The sequence below is a fragment of the Psammomys obesus genome, unplaced genomic scaffold (assembly GCF_907164565.1).
Source record: "Psammomys obesus unplaced genomic scaffold, mPsaObe1.curated_primary_1811, whole genome shotgun sequence".
NCBI classification, from domain to species: Eukaryota; Metazoa; Chordata; class Mammalia; order Rodentia; family Muridae; genus Psammomys; species Psammomys obesus.
The window spans coordinates 143,243-165,991 of NW_026596100.1; the positions used below are offsets into that span (position 1 = coordinate 143,243).

General features: G+C 46.7%; 1 protein-coding gene across 1 annotated transcript in view; it reads left to right on the top strand.

Moving 5' to 3' along the window:
- The first annotated feature begins 1,382 nt into the window (after positions 1 to 1,382).
- Positions 1,383 to 22,749, top strand: part of Ralbp1 (ralA binding protein 1) — a 36,610-nt gene continuing 15,243 nt past the window's right edge. The window contains exons 1-2 of the mRNA XM_055628372.1: positions 1,383 to 1,574; positions 21,502 to 21,798. Coding sequence (XP_055484347.1) covers positions 21,555 to 21,798 — 244 coding nt within the window. The 5' untranslated portion in view covers positions 1,383 to 1,574; positions 21,502 to 21,554. The remainder of the gene's footprint in view (positions 1,575 to 21,501; positions 21,799 to 22,749) is intronic.

Sequence of the window (22,749 nt, forward strand, 5' to 3'; positions counted from 1 at the left end):
TCTGCTCAGAAGGGAGCCTTCACTGAGACCCCTCCTGATTTTCCTGCCTCCACCTCTCTATTTTCGGCCTCATTCACCTCCACAGCGGACAAGCCACGTGATGTTACAGTAAATACGGCCACCAGTAATTACTCAGTGAAAAACCGTCTCTTCCCCAACCCCACGTTCATGTGTCAATTTCAGGAGAGGGCTCCATAAAGCCCTGCTTGGGGTAGTGTCCGTCCCTTGGCCAAATCAGCACTGCCAGCGGGAAGGAGTATTTAAATTCGCATACTCACAAGGCCATCTCCCCGTGGAGGGGGCTCTGGGAAGGTTCCTCTAGGACCTTAGTGATTCGCTCAGGGGGGACTCTTTTGTACAGGGACAGACTTGTCTTATTTGAAGAAAGATGGCTTGAGAGCATAGTACACAATGGATCACAGAGATCAATTTAAATAGGTAATGAAGTTCTATAAATGTGGCTCTTGGGAATAGATCGTTAAGAATCACCCACTAGAAATCTCATCTCTCCTCTGACTGCCAAAATTATAAAACCAGGATACTTCAAAGGACTGCTGTTTTTCACGTTTCGGTATGCACCAGCGAACACGCTCGCCAGCCTTCGCGGGGGACCTCGGGAGGGTATTCAGCTGTTCCTATCTGCGAGCGGAGCACGATGCCGAGCGGCTGTCACTCGGGCGTTGACTGCTAAGTGCTGAGGCAAGTGGGTGGGAGACAGCTGTTCCGCCGCCGCCGCCGCGCAACACACCTCGGGGGTCCTGCGGACTGCCCGGCACAGGCCCCCGGAGCTTCTTCCTCCAATCCCCAAGGCGAGAATTCTCTAAGGGATGATCCCCGCCCAGAGAAGGCCAGCAAGGTGCTCCACCCAGCGGCGGGTGGGCCGGCAGCCCAGGCTGGTTTAACTGGTTGCAACCACTGAAGTACGCAGACGCGGGAAAAAAAGTGTCACTTTCGGTAGCTGCGGACACCAGGCCAGAGCTTGGGAGGAGAGCGCTTTCTTTCCTGCGCAGCTCTGCAGGGTTCCCAAACTGTCTTCACTGGGATTCGTTCCGGTAGGTGTGTTCGTGTGTGGATGTGTGCGTTGGTGGCGCTGGATGCCCAAGCCACTGCGCAGGCGCCCGCAGAGCCTTAGCGCCTGGCGCGTCCTCTCGCGGGTTCCCTGGCTCCCCAGCAAGTGCCAGCCCGGGTGGCGCGATGCTTTCTGGGTGTTGTGGTTTATATCCCAGACAAGACCTTCCAGCAGCGGGATGTCGGGGTCACTCGAACTACAACTCCCGGCGTGCCCCGCGCGAGGGCAAGGGGCGTTTGCCCTGGACGGCCCTAGCCGTCAGAGCCAGGAATCCGAGGACCCGGGAAGCCGGCTGCGGCGGGAGGAGGGCGTGCGCGTGCGCGCTGCGCCGGCTCTTCCCGTTTCGTCCCAATCATTGTAAACAGGCGGAGGCTGGGCGGGGTGGGAATGGGGCTCCCGCGGCCGGCTCCGGGGACAGCGCAGGAGGCGGCGGTCGTGGCGGCGTCGTGACTGCGAGGAGGCGGCGGCTGCAGCGGAGCGGACGGTCGCTCGGCGGCAGGCACTGGTGAGTGGCGGGGAACGGTCTCTCGCGGGGGTCGCGCCGCTGCGGCGTGGTGCCCGTGGCAGCCGTCTGGCGCCCGCGCCTGTCATGCAGCGTGCTGGGCTCGGAGTTGGGGGTGGGGGGCGTGGCTGCTGCGCGGCGTATTCTCCGGGAAGGCTTCACCCGGGAGCTTGCTCGCTTGGGGAGGGTCACGCTGCCTGCCGGACAGGCCTCCCTGGGTGCGCCCGGGTGTGTCCTGTGGCGCTCTTGGAGCCAGGGCCGAGTTGGGAATCGAGCTGCTTCTCGGAGCTTCCAGGCCCCGGGGCTTCTCCTCCGGCCACACCTGGCCGGGGACTGGCCTTACTCAGCCTTCCGGGGCGTGAGTCGCACCTGGCTTGCCCACCGGTCACCGTGCATGCCCGGTGGAGAACAGCTGCTCTTGCCCACTGCAGCCGTTGAACAGCGGGGCGCCTCTGGTTGCAGGTTTTAGTGGACATGGACGGCCAGATCTGGAGTTGAGAACTCCATTCTCAACGCATTTTCAAGTGTTTTCGTGCCAGAATGTTCTTAATCGAGGCCAGCTCCCCCCCCCCCCCCCAGCCCCCGTCTTTTAAATATGTCGCCGTGAAACAGGTTTGACAAAATATTCCACTTTGCAGTCTTAAGTAGTGCTGCTTCAAGTTTGGAGATTATTACAGGCATTCTTCTGGAGAAACAGCGTGTGTACCCCAAGTTTCCTCCTGTTCTTGAAGATCGCTGATGTTTCCGTTGGAGGTCTGTGCTTGTGGCAGGAGTGCTACCATGTGGATAACTGCTCTACCCAGCCTCAGTGGCGTTAATGGAATGGATGTGGGCTAAGGCTGCGATACTAGGGTAGCATCCCACCATACTTGGCTGCTAGTCACAAAATATCTAAGTGATGATAGGCCCACCTTTGGTTTGTTGTTCAGGTTGACAGCACTTGTAAAGGAAGAAACAAGTGAATGAGAAAGAAGAAGTGAATGAGAAAGGTCACATCACTTCTTGTAGAAATTACCTTGCTGATTTCAAGATCCTGAGTATCTTCCTGGAAATGAATAATTACCGTCAGCGGTGCTGGCATTAGCAGAGGTCTGGAGTCAGTAGAGTGGTTCCATTTTTTTCAGAGTGTCTCATAGATCCAAGAGAGATAGGTTACTTTAATAGTAGCTGCTGTTATTAAAGCCACACACCTTTAATCCCAGACATGTGGGAGGCAGAGGTAGGTAGATCTCTGTGAGTTTGAGGTCAGCCTGGTCTACAGAGCGAGTTTCAGGACAGCCAAAGCTACACAAGAGAAACCCGGTTTCAAAAAACAAAAACCCAAAGTATCTAGAAACAAGTGAGATAACTGAATTTGCTGTCTTTTCAAAAGGTGGTCTCTCATAATAGAATTTCCAGGGACTGCTTCCTCATAATTTAGAAAGACAGAAGTGATATTTTAGAGAGTGTGCATTGGGGCTACAGACACTAGTTAAAAGGTTTGCTGTTCTTAGAGAGTTTTGGTCCCCACTATCCACATCAGGTCCTTCCCAACTTCTTGTAAGTCCAGCTCCTTGGAAACCCAACATCTCTTGTCTCCACAGACAACAGCATATCTCCCCCATAATTAAAAATAATAAACAATTTGAAAAGCAAATATTAACTTTATTTTGTGTAGTTACATTTTCACAGCCAGTTGCTTGGCAAGAAGAGATTAGGTCCAGAACATTGTCCCAAAGCATCTTTTGTTTTCTTCTTTTTGGGGAGATGGGTCAGGATCTCACTGTGTATTCTTGGCTGGCCTGGATCCTCCCTGTGTAAACCAGGAGCTTGAACTCAGAGATCTTCCTGTTTCTGAGTCCTAAGTGCTGGGATTAGAGGCTTGTGCCACCATGTCCATCGGCTCTTTTCTTTTAAAAGAAAGTCCCTGATAGAACTTAAGCTAATGTATGTAAGATGTGGGAAAAATGCTGGCTACAAGAGTTACTGAGTTTAGGTTCTCTGCCAAGTGACGACCGCTTGAAGATGGATAGGACCACTTGCTCTCAGATGGTCAAGTTTATCTCTTCTTGAATCGTCAGCAAGTAAGACGTGAGTGTATCGGATACGTGGTTTATACACACACACATCTATAGGTATGTCTTGGGCATGTGTGTGTTGTACTGCACTCAGCCTGCAGACTACCGTATGTTCCTATGATTGCTCTGTAGAAATAGAGGGATTCTGTGAGTGTATCCAAGACGCAGTTCTCAGGTTCTTAAGGGAGCAGCTCTAGAAGAGGGCAGTAGTTAGAAAAGAACCATATGTCTATAAATAGCGATGAAAGTACAGTTTGGGAATGCTCAATGGAAGATACCTAACATTGTAAAAGCAACGAGCTAGCCGTGGAAATGATGTACAGTTAGGTAGGGAATAGTGTGAGCAGAGGTGTGTAAAACTACCTAGTAGGATCTGCAAGGATAGCTACCTCAAGTATAGCTGCATATGGTGGTGGTGGCGAGACATGAAGCCACCAAAGCAATTTCAGCTTTGTCCTGCAAGCAGACAGGAGCTGTTGAGACAGACCAGACCAGATGGGGGTGAGGGAAACAGACTGTTGGCGTTAATTTTTAAAAGCTCTTTTATTTATGTGTCTTATCTTATTCTCCCAACTCCACCTGATCCCTTCCATCACCCCAACACCAGGTAGGAGAAAGAAAGGATTAGTGGGAGAGGGGGCGCAGTTCTCATAGCTACTTTCTGCTGGTTAGAGTTGTCAGGTTCCTTGGAGCCAGTCCAATCCTTGTTTCAGGAGATCGTCAAGTTCTTGTCTCACAACAACAACCAGGAGCAGCAAGGGGGAGCAGCCTTGTTCTTGGAGCTCCTCCTCACATTCTGGTCTCTGGCATTTATTCTCTCTCCAGAGTCCTCAGATTTAAACTATCCGTGGCTGGCAAAGAGCTCCTCTCAGAGCCCGCATGAGGCAAATAATCTGCTGCTGTGGACCATGTGAATCAGTCCCACATCCCACACCTGGGACCAAAACAAAATATTTTTATATCTACAAGAGTCTGCCAGTTATCTGCTGCTCTATAACACTTAGCCCGCGGACTGCAGTATGTTTCTAAGATTGCTCTGTAGGAAATGGAACTAGAGGGGTTCTGTGACTGTCTACAAGACGCAGTTCTCAGGTTCTTAAGGGAAAAGCTGTGGGAGAGGCAGGAGGAGTTAGATGTTGTACATGCTATGTCCTTAAGGATCAGGAAGAATTAACTGGAAAAGGAAGTCAAGGCTGAAGGACTTGGACAGAGCTAAGTAGGAAGCAGGAGTACTTTGTATAACCTTGTCAGAAAGGTGAGTCTTTTCTGTAGCTGCAGTGTTGGTCGTAAGTTTAATCATAATGTTTTCATTTTAGAAAGATTATTCTAGAGTTGTGGAATGTAGATTTCAGAGTATAGAGGGGTAAATAAAATTGACTATGGAGAGACTTCATAAAGTCTTTTTTTTTTTCTTTTATTTGTTTACAACATATACAGTGTTCTGCCTACACACCAGAAGAGGGCACCAGATTTCATTATAGATGGTTGTGAACCACCATGTGGTTGCTGGGAATTGAACTCATGACCTCTGAGCCATCTCTCCAGCCCCTAGAAAGTCTTTGTTATTGTCAGTAACTGAGGTGAGAAATAGAGTGTAAAACTAGCACAGCGTTAGGATACAGCCAGCAGAAATACTTAGAGAACACATTGAATAAAATTTAGCAAAAATTGGCTTTTGAAAGTGAAGGTAAAATAACTGGATACAGTGACTTGGATTTCATCCTAGGTCCCCCAAAAGACAATGATAAGACAAACCAAGAAAGAGGACTCAGGAAGGGGAGTAAATTTGAGGAGGAACCATGAGTTGGCTTCTGGCACGTGAGTGGAGTGGATGGTATTCGGGAGCGTCCAGGTGGAACCGTGCACCTCAGACTTTCCCATGGGTGTGAGCTGTGAGCCTTAGACTTCAGCAGTTGAGCTGAAGTCTCTCAGCCTCTCTCCAGCCCCGTCACATTATGTTCTAAGTGGTAGTGGAAGCCTTTGGTTAAGGGACCACCACGCAGGAGGAGTGTGCCAACAGCAAGCAGTTCTAGAAATAGGCCAGAGAACAACATTTAAGCCAGGCAGAGGAGGGTTTGATATAAGGTCAGTTCCCAGCACCCATGTGGAGAAAGGGTCTCTCTATGTGGTCTTGGCTGCCCCGGAACTCTCTCTGTGGAGCAGGCTGGTCTCGAAGAGATCCTTCTATCTCTGCCTCCTACATGCCAGGATTAAAGGTGTGCCATTATACCCAACTAAATAATTAAAAACAATAAACCTTTAAATTCTCTGAGTAGTTGGTCAGAATAATCATTATAATGAGTAAATTTGAATTTGATAAGTAGAAAGTCATTGAATTTGGTAAAGATTCTTACGAGTGTGTTGCACTACATTTATGGCAGTTTGATCAGATGGTTGGGGAAGAAATTTCACATTCATTGAGTTAAGAGATCAGAGGCTAGAGAGAACAGATTGAGACCTCCTCCAGCACCCGATTTTCCATCTTCAGTTTTATGAAATGGTCTTCCTCTGTAGTGTATGTTTGCCTGGAACTCACAGTCCTTCTGCCTTGGCCTTCTGATTGCTGGAATGACAGGCATATGTATTAGTTGTGAAGGGAAGGTTGAAAGAGTTGGTACTAGAAGGTGATAAAGGTTGTGGGAGGGATTTATTTATCTGTCTATGTATCTGCCTATTTATTTATTCATTCATTCATTGATTTATGTCTGAGTGCTCTGTCTGCATGTACACCTGCATGCCAGAAGAGGGCATCAGATCCCTTTATAGATGGGTGTGAGCCACCATGTGGTTGCTGGAAATTGAACTCAGGACCTCTGGAAGAACAGCCAGTGCACTTAACCACTGAGCCATCTCTCCAGCCCTCAAGGGAGGGATTTTTAACATGCCAAAAACATGAGCCTGCTTTAAAAAAATACCTTTTCTGAAATATAATTTCTGTACCCATAAAATAAGTGTGTGTGTGTGTGTGTGTGTGTGTGTGTGTGTGTGTGTTTGCACACATGCACCTGGAGACCAGAGGCTGAGTTTGGGTGCCTCCCTCAGTAGCTCTCCATCTTATTTTTTGAGGCAAGGACTCTCATTGAACTTGGAGCTCAGTGGTGCAGCTGGATGGCTGGCACACTGCAGAGATCCTTCTGCCTCTGTCTCCCTAGCCCTGGGATCACAAGTACTCAGTGGGTCTGGGGCATTGAACTCAGATTAGCATGCTTGTGTGGCAAGGAACTTCAGATTTAGCCAGCCTGCCAGCCTGCCTGCCTTCCTTTCCTTCCTGTTTCACTGCACTTGTGTCTGTATGAGGGTATCAGATCCCCTGGAACTGGAATTAAAAAAAACAGTTGTGAGCTGCCATGTGGTTGCTGGGAATTGAACCCGGGTCCTCTGGAAATGCAGCCAGTGCTCTTAACTGCTGAACCATCTCTCCAGACAAATTTAGCCTTTAAAAAAGTTGCAGGTTCGTGTTTTCTAGTGTATTCAGAGTTTTGTGACCATGCTAACACAGGTTTTAGAACATTTCCACTTCCCTCAAAGCCTTCTCACCTATCTGCAGTCACTCGCTGTTCCTCTTAGCCATTATCTACTTTCTGTGCCTATTGGTTGCCCATTTTGGAAACTTTTTTTTTAAGGTGAGGTTTTTGTTTCGTTTTAGATTTTATGAGTATTTTTTAAAAAAGATTTGTTTATTATGTATACAGTGTTCTGCCTGCATGTCAGAAGAAGGCATCAGATCTCATTATAGATAGTTGTGAGCTGCCATGTGGTTGCTGGGACTTGAACTCAGGACCTCTGGAAGAGCAGCCTGTGCTCGTAGCTGCTGAGCCGTCTCCCAGCATCCCCCAGTTTGGAAGCTTCACGTGAGGGTACTTGTGTGATCCTTTGTACTGACTTGACCTGAACAAGGATCGTCTGCATTGTGGCCAGTCTCATCATTTCTCAGTAACATGCCGCTGTGTAAATACACACGCTGGGCATCCCTAATTCCAGAACCCAACGCTTGGGCGTTTGGATTTCAGGGTTTTAGCCTGGAGTGCCTGCTGGGATGAGTCCACTGTCTGTGTGTCAGACAGTACGCTGCCGTCCTTTCGGTTATTTAGTACTACGTCAGGCTCTTCTCATTGCCGCGATAAGATGCCCTGACCAGAGGCCGCTTATAGAAGAACAGGTTGCTTGCTTGTGGTTCACAGTTCCAGAGGGATAAGAGCCCATCATGGTGGGGAGGCGTGGCAGCAGGTGGCAGGCTTGGTGGTTGGAGCAGGAAGCAGAGAGACCATGTGTCCATCCACACGCAGACAGCAAAGAGAGCAGACTGAGGTGGATCAGGCCACAGACTCTCATACTTTGTGATGTACTTCTGACAAGGTCTGTAACTGCCTCAACAGCTCTGCCTGCTGGAGACAGGTGTTCACAGGGGCATGTGGGGCACATTGTCATTGTAGCCCCCACAGTGGCCCTCTCAGTCATGGGATCTGCTGCTGTGGCACTGCTTGTGTTCAGCACTGCTTACATCCCAGCTCATGCTGCATCCAGTGCCTTCATCAGCCACCTCACCTCATCAGCAGTCATAGCACAGGCTGAGTAACGTGCAGCATTCTGAGAGGCCGTTTTCCAACTCTTTTACCTAGTATCTTGTCATAATTGTTGCATTTTATCATGAATTATTCTTATTAATTTTTTTCTTAAATTTTATTGTAGGTATGTATGCATACTAGAAAATACAGCACAGTAGTTTTGGAACTATTTTTGTTTCAGGTATCCACTGAGGGGAGGGTCTTATCTTTTGTAGATGCTTTAACTCTTTCAGTCACGCTAAGTTTCTGTGAATAAAGTAATTTTGTGGAGGAGAGGGAAGCAAACATAGCTGCAAGCTGGGAGCTCTTTGTTAGGGAAGCCAAGTACAAGATTTGCTGTTGGAAATTTGTTCTGGTTGGGAATGGAGAAGGGAGAGCTGTAAATTGTGTTTGTTACCAACGGCTAATGATTGTACCTTTGTAATGAGACCTCCATAAGAACCCTTACGCGGGGCTGGAGAGGGGCTCAGCACTGAGAACTCACACTGCTGTCATAGAAGACCCTAGTTCAACAGTTCTCAGCCTTTCTAAAGTGGCCCTTTGATACAGTTCCCCAGGTTGTGGCGATGCCTGCACCCATATAATTATTTTGTTGCTACTTTATAACTTTAATTTCACTACCACTATGAATCATAATGTAAATGTCTGTGTTTTCTGGGTCATTAGGGATTGTGACCCACAGGTTGAGAACCACTTGCCCTAGTTCAATTCCTAGGCTTGTATTGAGCAGCTCATACTTTCTGTAACTCCAGCTCTGAGGGTTTGACACTCTCTTCTGGCCTCCATCGGCAGTGCACTCATGTGCACATAATTAAAATCTTTGATACATGTAATTAAAATAAAATCAGCGTGGTTCCAGGAACTTCTGAGTCGGTAAACACATCGTTGTGCTGGGGAGCGCTGCCCCCCAGTTTCATGGGGCAGAAGTGTCTACACCTGAGGCCTTTCTGGCCCTCAACTTGTTTGGACCTCTTCATTTGACTATTTGTGTAACTTATGACATCCACCACCACAAATGGTAAATGTGAGTTATGTGTTTCCCCAAGATGTTTAAAACATTCTTACAAAATACTGAACCTGGGCCAGAGAGATGGGTCACCAGGTAAGGATGCCTCAGGCCAGGCCTGATGACCTGAGTTCAAGTTCTGAAGCCACAGGGTAGGAGGATGAGCTTGTTCTCTGACCCCTGCCTAACACAGGTACGCCTGAGGTGGAAGGTGTGGGGCGTGGTTGGTCCCATAGCTGCTTACTCAGAAGTACAGGAGGCGGTGTGGCACTGACTGACGTCTGCAGTGAGCACGGTCTGTGGGGCCGCACATGCACAGTTACAGAGTCTGACGCTAACTCTTGAAGCTGTTGTCAGAGTTAAACTGAACCTGCCTGGTGTCTGGAGAACTGGGAAAAAATGGGTTTGATATCAGAAGCATAATCAGAAACCAGATTGCGTGGTAATTTATCCTTACGGTCTTATGAGACTGCAAACTAGCCCTCAAGGGGCTGCTCCATCATTTTCAACCAGGTCCCAGTGCCCCTCGTCATGGCCGACACTTGCTATTTCTTTCTTCCCTTTGTGGACTTCAGTTACATTTTCCCATGGCTAATGGTTTTTATATCTTTGGAGAAATCGCTTTTCAAATCCCTTGTTCATTGGGTTGTTTGTCTCTTGTTGAATGGTCAGAGTTCTTTATATATTTTGGATAAAACCTGTATAGATGACATGATTTCCAATCATCCTCTCATTTTCTGGTTGCCTTCACTTTCTTGATGGAGTCCTCTGGTGCATGAATATTTTGGTTTCTAAGTTACCCATGTTTTAATTGTTACACTTTTGTTGTAATATCTAGGAATCATGCTTAATCTAATGCATTATATTTTTATTCTTCTAAGGATTTTATTGTTTTAGTTCCCTGTATCTGAGTTTGAGTCTTATGATTGGGTAGTTAGGACGTCCTTATTGAAGAAGTTTGAGCACAGATGCCTGGGTTTTATTTTTAGACTCTAAGCTTGATTCTATTAGTCATCTTATCTGTCCTTAGGCTGGTAATCGTGACTGTTTTATTCTGGTTCATATTTTTTATTTACGTGTGGGTGCTTCTCCTGCTTGTGTCTGTGCACCATATATGTGCTTGGTGCCCTTGGAGGCCAGAGAGGCCGCTGGATTTCCTGGAACTGGAGTACAATATGTTAGCTGCCATGTGGCTGCTGGGAACTGAAGCTGGGTGCTCAGAAGAGCCGCCAGCGCCCCCTGCTGCTGAGCTGGCCCCCAGGACACGGGCCCTTGCGGTTATCCCAGCTTTGTGGTACATTTTTAAGATGAGGAAAGATGAGTTCTTCAGTTTTGTTCCTTTTGTTTGTTTGTTTTCTTTTAATTTTTGGTTGTTACTGTTGGCCTCTTGAAAATTCATATGAAAGTGAGAATTAATTTCTACAAAGGGCATGAATGTGCTCTGGTTTCTCTCTCCAGTTGGACTGTTACTCATTTGTGTTGTTTTGGATTTGTATTGAAGTACTCACATTGTTGAACTGTTTCTCTTTCAAATCTGCCAGTTTGTGTTTTGCATATTTAGGTGCATAAGCATTTATAACTGCTATGTCTTTTTGAGGAGTTGTCCCTTATCACTATAGAACACTCAAGAGGCAGCTCTTGCACTCTTTTGGTTACTGTTTGTACGTATTTCTTGTCATCTCTTTAAGAAGTTTTCTTTTCTGTTAGAGGGGTTTGTGTGTGTTGTCCAGACTGGCCTCAGAGGTGTGCTCCTCTTGTGTTAGTGTCCCGAGTGCCGGGACCACAGGAGTGTGCCACAACGCCCACATTTACTGTGATGTATACAGTGTTCTCCCTGCATGTACGACTGTTTGCCAGAAGAGGGCACCGTATCTTGTTATAGATGGCTGTGAGCCTCCATGCGGTTGCTGGGAATTGAACTCAGGACCTCAGGCCCCAAACGAGGCTTTTCTTTCAGTACTTTGTTCCTCTGGTCTCAGTGGGATCTGGTGTGCTCAGCTGGCATTTCTTTGCCGACTCTGCCCATCTTTGACTACTGAGGATGTGTCTTGATGGGTCTGTGTGAGTGTATCCTGTTTGCAGTTGGCTAAGTGTGTTCATCAAGTTGGGAAGTTTGGGCCACTGTTTCTTAAATATTCTTTCTGCTCCTCTCTTCTTTTAGGTTTTGGCAAAAATTCATGATGAACTGGGCAGTGGTGGTGCACAAATTTAAGTCCAGCACCTGGGAGGTAAAGGCAGGCGGATCTCTGTGAGTTCAAGGCCAGCCTGTTCTATAGAGTGCGTTCCAGCACAGCCAGGGCTACATAAAGAAACCCTGTCTCACTGCCCCCCCCAAAAAAAAAATTCATGATTATGTCTCACCTATCTCTTGGGCTCTGTTATATTTTCTTCATCCCTTTTTCCTTTCTGATCACAGACTGCTCCCTTATCTCAGTTGATCTGCATGCTCACGGGGTGTTTAGTCTGTTTGCCCAGATCAGTTGTTCAGCCTGTCTAATGAACTTCTCATTTGCATTGTTACCCTTTTCAACTTCAGGGTTTAGTTAAATAACAAAATTTGTTTTGAATCCTGTTGGGTACTGGGAATTGAACCTGAGTCCGCTGCAAGAGTAGCAGATATTCCTACCCCTGAGCCATCTCTCCATCTCTTGCCCTCAGCTTCAGAATTTCTGTTTGATGAATTAAAAAAATAAATTTCTGTCTTTTTATTGCTATTATCTTTTGAGTGAGGGAAAGTCCTAATGTTTTCCATTAGGCTCTTCTTTTTAACACCCCCTCCCCTTTTTTTTCTTAAGAGACAGAGTTTTTCTATATAGTCTGTATAGACAGATCATGTTTAAGCTTAGTCTTCCTGCTTCAGCCTCTGGAGCACTGGATCACAGAATGTCTGGTATCCCAGCTTCTCTCCTTTAGTTGTTTTCACAGTTTCTTTGTAGTTGAGCTGTCTGATGTACAGTTTTTCTATAGTCTAGTAACTGGGCTTCCATACAGGCCATTCTGGCGCATGCTGGGGTTTGGTTGTTTGTTTTTTGAACCATCCACAGAGCCCACAATGGCTGTAGTGGGTGCTCAGTCTTCAGGACACACAATGACTTGCTGTTTTTCCTGAGGAAGTGCTGTCTGGCTTGTCGTAAGCTTCTGGTTAGTTTCTAAGTGCATGCTGCTCACGGGCTTTTGCTTAGCAAGCTTTTGTTCTTTCTTCCTGCCCCACCTCTGTTTTTGGCTTTTTGAGACAGGGTCTTTCTTTCTACATAGCCCTGGCTGTCCTGGAGATAAATCACTTTGTAGACCAGGCTGGACTCGAACTCAGAGATCACCTGTTTCAGCCTCCTGAGTGCTGAGATTAAAGGTTTGTGCCACTATGGCTCTGCTGTTACCGAGCTTTTGAGCCTTCGTAGACAGCCTGGACCACGTGCCTACGGCTAGTGTTGCGTGCAGTGGGTGGGGCCTTTATCAGTTAATACTTCAGCCCATCCCCACAACCTTGTCCTTGGCCAGTCTGATCTAGGTATATCCTCAGTTGAGGCTGAGCTCTTAGATGACTCTAGGCTATGTCGAGCTGACAGAGCTAACTAGAATAGTACCCTTTGCTCCTTTGTTTGTTTTGTTTAATTGAAAGTTAATTTTAAGGGTTGGGGATAGCCCAGTCATTTGGTGCTTGCTGTGTAAGCATGAGGAGCTGAGTTTGGCCTCTAGAACCTAAAGAACCCTTGGGTGTGAAGGTGTGTGCCTGTAATTTTGCTGCTGCGAGCAGAGATGGTAGATCCATAGGGGTCACCAGCCAGCCTCGCCTAATTGCTGAGCTCTAGGCCCCAGTGAGAGACTTCACCTAAAAAAGGCAGCAGTTGCTGAGGGTGACAGCTGAAGCTGACCTGTAGCCTCTGTGTGCACATACCCGCTCAGACACGTGGACACGTGTATAACATTAACCTCAGCGGCCGGTAGCTGTAATCCCAGCACTTAGGAGTCTGAGATGAAAGAATCTGAGACCCATCTCAACAACAACAAAAGCATTAGCTGGGCTCAGAGCACACAGTTGTAATTCCAGCATTTGGAGGCAGGAACATCCAGGTATTCAAGACAAAACTCAGCTACATATCAAGTTCAAGGCCAGCCTGGGCTACACAAGACCTTGCCTTTAAAAAACAATTTAAGAGAAAAATCAGGGAACAAAAGAGAGTAAGGCCCTTTCCCTGTCAGACTTTTAGGTGTAGGATCTATAATTTAATACACTTGCTTTGTGTATAGATAAGAGCACAAACATTTGGGAACTTAGTACCCACAACTGTGCCCAGAGAGCTGAGATGCCAGTCTAGTTTATGGACTGGCAAGGTGGTTTAATGAGTGGATTCTTGCTGCCAAGCCTTCTGACCACACATACAATGTAGCGAGCACACACATAGACACATATGAAAGTAAATGGATAAATAGATAGATGGTTGGAGAGATGGGTGGTTAGACAGACAGACAGACATGGCATGTACACACCTGTATACACAGGTAGATGGATGGATAAATGTAAGGAGCCTAGATCATCTGCCAGATTCAAGCCACTTTGTTTACCAGCCTAACTCTTACCATTTTTCACCTTCTGTGTAGGGGGATGGGAAGTCTGGGAGTGATAGAAATAATCCGATTTGTATTCTGAATTGAAAGCTTTAGCTTATTATTGTTCTGTGGCACATATTAATTGTACACAGTGGTCTCACTGTGACATTTCCATGGCCTATGTGATGTATTTTGGCCCCACTCATACCCTGTCACTCTTGTCTCCGTTGCTTCCTCTGGTCCTTTCAACTGTCCCTCCTCATTTTCATGTCTCTCTTGTGATTTTTCACTAGAGCTGCTTCTGGGAGGCATGGAGGTTATGTGCAGGGCTGTGGGCAGCATCGTGCTGTCTACATCGCTGAAGAAATGTCTCTTCCCCAGCCACCATTAAGTGCCAACAAATCCTAAGAGCGGGTGGGGCCACGTGAACCTCTGCCCCTAGCTTTTTGGTGGCGGTGGGGAGCAGAGTCTGCTGTGTCACTCTGGCTGGCCTGGACATGTAGATCAGGTTGGCCTTGAACTCAGAGATCTGCCTTCCTCTGCCTCCAAATCACTGGAATTATAAGTGTGCGCACCATATCCCATCTATGTGAAGAATAAGGATGATAATTGCTTTAGAAAACAGTGCTTGAATCTGGGGACATGGCTCACGTGGTGAGGTGCTTGCTGTGTGAGCATGCCGTCATTTAGAGCCTGGGTTTCCTGTAGAGCTGGGCATCGTGGCACATGCCTGTAATCCCTGAGCTGGTGTGGCGGACACAGGTGGGTTTCTGGAATATACTGGCTGGCCAGCCTCAGGGAAGTGAAGAACACCAGTCTCTGTGAGAACGGAAAAAAGGGGGCGAGTGACAGAAAGGAACCTGGTGACTGACTCCACAGAGATATGCACGTATGTGCATTTGTACCTGCATGACACATACATGGACCTCTCCACACATGCAGTTGCTGGAGTTTCTGAGCTGTGTTTCTTAATATCACATATTTATCCAAGATTTGATTCTTTATGCAGAAATAAGCACATCCATCTTGTTAGTAGTGAAATTGCTTTTGTCTTTAATATGCGGTAATATTGCATATACACACCAAAAATAAAGCTTTAAAATTATTTATTTGTGTGTGAGAGGATGGAGGTGTGCTCTTTAGACAGGTCATAGGACAACCTGTGAGTATCAGTTGGTCAGGGTGTCAGGTTTGTCGACAAGTGCCTTTACACACGGAGCCATTTTTTGGGTCCCCCAAACTGTTTTAAAATGAATTTTCTTATGATTAATTATCAGTAATATATCTTCATGCCTGGAATTGCATAAAGGAGTCATAAGTGGAGAAAGTTTAAGAATCCCTAATTTACATTATGTGTGGAGATGTGCATATATTACATGCAAATAATGCATTGCTTCATAGAGTGCTCCTGGACACCCCCAGACTGTGGTGTCTACAGGGTGCTTAGAATCTGGTTCTGTGACTGTGACGTCAGATACCTCAGTAGCCACTTGAAAAATTAATACAATTAAGGTTGAAGGAGAAAATAGCATTTCATTTCATTCTTAAATAGCTAAAATGTTCGGTGGCTTGTGTGTGCCTGTAGGTCTAGCTGAGTGTCACTCTGTCATTTCCTGTTCTGTGTTGGTTTTTACACAGTTTTTGTTACACTGCCCCAGGGAAGGGAGCTTCACAGAGTCATTGGGAGGCGTGTGGACAGCCTGCTGTTGAAACGGATCTACCTTTGGCTGGAGGTTGTGCAGTGCCCAGCAGGTGCTGTGAATCCCTTTCCCTCAGACTTGAGACGCCCACTCTGCCTCAGATCTCTTGAGCTGCCGTAACAAGTGCGGGCGCCGCCTGGTGTGGGTGCTGGAACCAAACGTGGGTCCTCTGAAGAGCAGCCAGTGCTTCTGACTGCGGCGCCGTCTCTACAGCCCTTACTGTTACACTGAAATACATCTGTAAGGAAACTCCCCTTTCTCCAGAGGAAGCCTTTTGGTCTTCTGCGCCCAGCTAGTAATGCGCACGGTTCTGTTTAAAGGTGGAGCCCAGCTTGGACTTTGAGACACACATTCTTTTGGTCATACAAGGCCACATTTGCTCCCTGCCTGCCTTTCACTGAGTAGGCAGTAGCTAGAGTTGTCTGGGTGCTACTGGTTTCTGTTGTTGAGTTTTCAGCGTCTAATACTGAATCCTCAGAGTTTAAAGCTTTCACATCGACCACAAGCTTCTCTAGATTTTAGCTTCTTGAGGTTAGTTTTAAACTGGCAGTTTTCTAAGGTGATTTGTGAAATTTCCTATCTTTTTGCTCATTAGTCCTTTAGCAGTCGCTGTTAATAAGGAAAAGGTATAAATTAGAACCTGTTACAATGTAATTTTAGAATGTCCCATTTTTAAAGTGGCTTGCTGTGGGCATATTATTTTACTCTGCCACAGGATGCCAGGAAGCTGTGTGGGAAACGAATTATGTAGCTCAGTGAATTTCTGTGAGTCATTTGAGAACTCCAGTTCAAAGTTTGTGTGTGTGGATAAGCACCTGGGGAAGGACAGAGCTAAGTGAAAGATTAAGGCTGATGATTTACAAGGAAGAACCAAATGAGTAAAGTCTGTTAAGTACAGCTAAGTGATGATAGTAGATTGGAGAGGATTAATTATGTAGCAACTCAATTAGATAGTAATCAGTCTGTGGGGATGTTCATAAGGAATTACTTCCCCTGTAAATGTGTTGTCAGATGCCATTAAAAAAAAACAAAAAACGATATCACGGGAAGGATCTCACTACTGACAGGAAGTCTTCAGAGCCTCATCGCTTCATCTCAAGGTTTATTTCTGATCCACTCTAAGGGTTAAAAAAAATAGTTGTGTTTATATTTCTAGAGTGCCTTTTACCGTTTTTAAAAAATTACGATTTTTTTTCTTCTGTGAAACATGGGTTTGGTTCGTTGTATTTTTAAGTTGAATCCAAGTAATGCAGGCTGGCTAGGGCATGCTGTGTGCTCGTGCAGGAAGCTACTGTAGCGGACATCAGGCTAGCCTGCGGCCAGCTGCACAAGCCATACAGACTAGTCCACAGGCCCTCGGTCCTTGGATGCTAGAAAACATCCCGAATGGCCAGGGCGATGTACAGCTCCTGAACCGCACGCAGAGGGCAGGGCCAGTCACGTAGGACACCTGCTTTCCTGAGCAGTCGGGAGGTGGAGGCTTGGCTGCCTGTGTGATCAGCCTTCAGAAGGGCTGTGGGCGCCGGTGCTGAGGAATGGAATCTGGCCCATGTGGATCACAAAGCCTGAACCCGACTTCCTCAGGCCTTCCCTCATTCACCTTCACTGTTTTTGTTTGTACCTTTTTTGCACATAAATCTCAGCTCTGGGTACAGCTTATGTGTCGGTTACATGACCTCCTGGGCCGTTCTTGGGGACCCATCCATGGAACACTGCTCTTCCTGCCTCAGTCTTGGACCCTCCCAGTTGTACTATTTTTCTTTCAGCTGCTTCTCTTGCAATTTTTTTTCCATTTCTCAATTATATACGTTCTCCTTTCTCCCTTCCTCCCCTCCCCCTTCCCTCCATCCTTCCCTCTCTCCCTCCCTCCCTTCCATCCATCAGGTCTTGCTTGCCATGTACATTGCCAAAGCTGCCTCGGTGCTCCCCCACCCCCACCCCATTCCTGCCTCCCCCAGTGCTGGGTATTACAGGTGTGAGCTACCATGGTCATCTCTCAAACTGCCATTTCTTGAGGTACCGATTTTAAAGGTACCTGGTAGTTACTGCATTAGATGAAGATTTCTGTCTCTTGTACCTTTGCTCCAGTTCTCTGCTTTCATCGCCTTCTGTGACGTATCTCCCGTGTTTGGTTAAGTCTGCCTTCATTATTTCGACAACTACTTGATAATACAGTCAGGCACTGGCTACAGTTTTGTTTCTTTTTCTTTCTGCCAAGGTGATGGTTGGGTCTACTTTATCTGCTTCATTTACTCTGTTATCCCTCAGCCCCAGCGGCTCTTTCACAAGTCACGACACATAGCAATCCCTAGTTCTCACGCTTCGCTGAGGACTAGGTGATCTCAGTTCGATTTTCCTGCTGCCTCCCCTGGGGGCTGTGCAGCTGGAGTCCTGTCTTCTTCCTGCTCAGCCCTATTGCCTGGGTTTGTGGACGTTTTGAGAAGCGTGCTGGAAGCATCGTTCTTGATGGCCTGCCTGACAAGCTATTCTTGTCAGAATAGCACAGACAAGCTATTCTTTGAGATAATTTTACAAGAAAGCTGTTGTTTTATGTTGTTTTTGTCAGTTTAGAATGGAAACTTAATAAAAATAATAGTAAGCCAGGATTATGTATAAATTTGGTATAATTTTTAAAATGCCTGAAAACAGCTTCGTTTTATCCATATTCCCTCAAGAATTTCATTTGTTTTGGAACTGCCAGAGTTTTAAAGATACTACTGTAATGTCCTTAAGCTCCAGCGCCCTGTTTGCAAATTGGACCTAATTTCTTTGTGTTTTAGCTGTTTCTACAGCTCCCTGCTCATAGGAAATGTTTCTACCTTTTTTTTTTTTCTCGATAAGGTTTTTCTGTGTAGCCTTGGCCGTCCTGGAACTCACTCTGTCGACCAGGCTGGCCTCGAACTCACAGAGATCCACCTGCCTTTGCCTCCCAAGTGCTGGGGTTAAAGGTGTGTATCACCGCACCCATTTCCAGGTTGATATTTATTGATAAATGGACATTTTAAAAATACTAAATGAGTTGAACTTATAGCTATTGTTTGTTTGTTTTGAGATGAGGTTATTACTCTGTGTCTCTGTGCAGCCCTGCCAGGCCGCAAACCCACTCTGTAGAGCCGGCCTCAAACTCAGAGATCTGCCTGCCTCCGCCTCTCGAGTGCTGTCACTAACGGTGTGATAACTCATTAAAAAGATAGCTCTTCCCTTCCAAAGGTCTGTACTCTACCGTACACCCACAGTGGGACGGGTCCTCCCACCTTAGTTACTAATGAAGAAAATGCATTTCAGGCTTGCTGGTAGGACAGCTCTCATGAAGGCATGGTATCAACTGAGAGTCTTTCTTCCCTGATGCCTCAGGCTTGGGTCAGGTCAGCATAAAACTAGCTAGCTGACAGACACAGGTTGCCTTTTAAAAAGCTAAACTGTAAGACTTCCAAAGCATGGTGCCTCGTAATAGTCTCACTTTGGGCATTATAGGGGAACATAATGGAGGCATTTGGGGGAGGGGTATTTAGTCCATAGCACAGACAAGCTATTCTTTGAGATAGTTTTACAAGAAAGTTGTTGTTTTATGTTGTTTTTGTCAGTTTAGAATGGAAACTTAATAAAAATAATAGTAAGCCAGGATTATATGTAAGCTAGATATAATTTTTAAAATGCAGCAGCACAGGGTATTGAGTGTCAGAATCTGACGTTGTAGGGGACTGGAGAGCGATGGCTCAGTGGTTAAGAGCTCTTGCTGCTCTTGCAGACAGCACGGGTTTGGTTTCCAGCACAACACTGAGAAATTCATAGTTGACTGTAGCTCCAGTTCCAGGGCATCTTCCGGTATCCATGGGGACTGCGTGTACTCCATGCACATGTGTGTGCTCTCTCACGGGTGCACAGGTTTTCCGCCTGTAGGCTGCACTCGGTACACTGTGCTTCTTTGCTTTGCTGGTGATCTGTTGACCTGGAGCTTGCTCCCCGCAGCCTGGCCTCGGGAGTTTGGGGTCACTGGTGTGGCCTGCATCCCCCTGCCCACCTTGTGCTTCAGGGACTGCTGCATTTGGGCTATCGTCCTCAGCTTTCTCATAAGCCCATATGGTCTTGTTCATGTCTTTACTTCTCATACTTTTGAAAGTAAACACAAGGGCGTGCTGTGGAAAGAATGTGTGTTTTATCTTTATCGCGCTCTCTGAGCCTTAGCTCTCTGAGTTTTTCTATTTGTAAGTAGAACACCACTAATTTCCTCATAGGGTATGCTAAGTTTGCTAATTATATGGATTCCCAAAGCCTGGGGAGCCCGCCTCTTTCTGAATTTCTGGGAGCAGGTAATCGTTTATTAAGTAGACGTTTGAATGTTTGGGTGCTTTGCTTGTGGTGGGCTCACTAGGGAAGAGGCTTGGAGGAAGGGGTACTGGTGCTTGGCCTTGTTTTTTTTTTTTTTTTTTTTTTTTAAGGTTTATTACATTCTAGTTTCTGTATCATAAAATACAGAAGCCAGGTCTGGTGGCACAGGCCTGTAATCCCAGCACTAGGGAGGTACAGGCAGGAGGCTTAGAAGAAGTTAAGAGTTATCCTTGGCCACAAAAAGAGTTTGAGGCCAGCCTGGGCTACACGAGACTCTGTCTTTAAAAACAAAATGAGAGAAAGCAAGCCAGATATGGTGGTGCACACTTTAATTCCAGCACTCAGGAGGCAGAGGGAGGGAAATCTCTGTGATTGCAAGGACAACCAGGTCTCCATAACAATTTCCAGGACAGCCAGGGCTACAAAGAATTTTTTTGATGTTTGTTTTTAAGGACAGAGTGTCACTGTACAGCCTAGGTTGGCCTGGAACCTTCTGTAGCCCAGTTTGGTAGCTCAGATTGCCATCAGTCTTGGGGATTTCTGAGGATTAAGGGTACACGTGTGCACCACAGCGCTGTCACCACAGCGGCTGTCTCTCTTCTCTCTTTCTGTGTACTCCACGTAAAAGAGAAGAAGCAACCAATTGAAACTCTTTAGTCCAGCTGTGGGGTACGGGTAAGGGAGGTTTTTTTTTCTGCAGTGTTACTGCTCCTTTTCCTGGACTGCCAGTACCAGGCCAGGTGGCAGTGGGGAGCTCAAGGCCCGGAGCCCAAGTCAGGTGGCAAGGAGGACCTGGCCTGGCTGACTGAATCAGGCTGCTGCTTCAGGAACAGCTCACCCCTGCAGGTCGCCACTACAGTGGGCTGAGAGGAGCAGCAGCAGCTCAGCTCATGGCAGGGCCGAGCTCTAGCAGTGACCACAGAGGTTCAGCGGTGACTGCCTGTCTGGCCGTTGAGTGGGAGCTAGGGTCCAGTGATGAATTCTTCGGGGAGAAGGAGAGCCCTTATTTCCCCCAGTGTGACAGCTCTGGATAAACAGCCAGTTGCTGTCATCCTTCATGTGAAACAGGGACTAATAAACCTTGGGCAGTGGGGAGGGGCTTTGGGGATGAATTCATCTCATTGGCTGGGACTTAGGATGCTGCCAGTGCTCTGTTTGCATGGGGAAAGATAACAGGTGACAAGCTCCAGTGACTGACCACCTGTAGCCACCCGAGGTTTGTGTCATATGCTTCTGAGGCAGGCGTAGAAACAGGAGAGAGCTTTGTTCTCTACTTTCCAGTCTCAGGATGAGATTTTAAATCTCAAATTTGAGATTTCCTGGGTTTGAACATGCTTCATCTTGCTAGTCCCATTCCAATGCCCCTGGAGACATGGCCCAGGAGCCCTACAGGGACTCATTATTGTTTGGAACAGGGTCTCACTCTGTAGCCCGAGATAGCCAGACGCTTGTTGTGTTGCTCAGGTTGGCCTCACTTGCAGCCCAGCTTCTGAGTGGTGGGCTTACCGCTGCCTGCATCTCCCTTGAGACCTCTTTGGCTTTCTTCTGCTGTGCCTCCCTGATGCTTGGGGGCTCTGTGCTTTGGGCTCTGAGAACTGAAGTGTGTAACACCGGGCATGGCGATAAGATGGGTGGAGGCTGTTTGTAAATGCAGGGCTCACTGCTGACTGTCGGTGGTCCTGCTCTTGCTAATGTGTGCTCAGTGCTGATTTTTCCTCCGTGCAGGTGTAATGGACAGGTAACAGAAGACCACTTCCCTTCCTTGTCAGGGCAGCAGCATGACTGAGTGCTTCCTGCCCCCCACCAGCAGCCCTAGTGAACACCGAAGGGCAGAGCATGGCAGCGGGCTGACCCGGACCCCCAGCTCTGAGGAGATTAGTCCTACAAAATTTCCTGGCTTATACAGGACGGGTGAGCCCTCTCCTCCCCATGACATCCTCCACGAGCCTCCTGACTTAGTATCAGATGATGAGAAAGACCATGGGAAGAAAAAAGGAAAATTTAAGAAAAAGGAAAAAAGGAGTAAGTATTGTTTTCTCTATGCTTTTGGTACAATAATCTCTTGCCTTGGCCTCTTGATGGATTCCCAGCCTGTGTCAGCACATCTGGCTTGATGTGTTTAGATAACTTCTGCTCTAACCACATGCCCCAGTTGTCTTCTGGAAATAATGTCTAGGCAGATACTCTCATTTGCCATTCTCTGTTCTTTATATTGTGGGTTCTTGATTTTTCTTTGTATCACAAATAAAGACACCAAATTTTCAGAAGTGTAAGTTTCCCAGGCTCTATTTTAAAAGTGGTTGTTCAAAATAATGCATATAAAGTAGAAATTATTTTGCCGAGACCGAGTCACCCTTTATGGATTTGTGGTCATTTGGGAACTCTTACTGTACTGTGAGAGCTGTTTGTCCTAGCATTTCATTCCAGGAGCCTCTTTCTAGGGAGGATTGATTGCCTAATTATGGCTGTTTAGTATGTTAAAAGCAGATACAGTGATTTAAATACTACTTTTTATAAACTTTACAGTGTGTTAAAATTAATTGCCTGGGAAGTTACACACAGATTTCATGACTGCAACTTGATGGTGGCTTGGCTTGTGTGACCACCACTTGGAGGCCAAGCATGACGGGTCTTTTCTTTTACTGCCCTCAAAGGGAATCTCCATCCTTGCCCTCAGAGTACACTTCTTTCATCACAGATTGATACTGGCTGAGTTGGAGCTTAAGAAAATGGAAGCTATTTGTTTGTTTGTTTGGTTGGTTTTTCAAGACAGGGTTTCTCTGTGTAGCCCTGGCTGTCCTGGAACTCATTCTAGACCAGGCTAACCTCAAACTCAGAGATCCGCCTGCCTCTGCCTCCTGAGTGCTGGGAGCAGTCATGCACCACCACTGCCTGGTTTCCTCTTAAGATTTTTGTCATTCAGGTTAGTCCAAGATTATGGTGTTTTAGTTGAAAAACTTGCAAACTACTTTT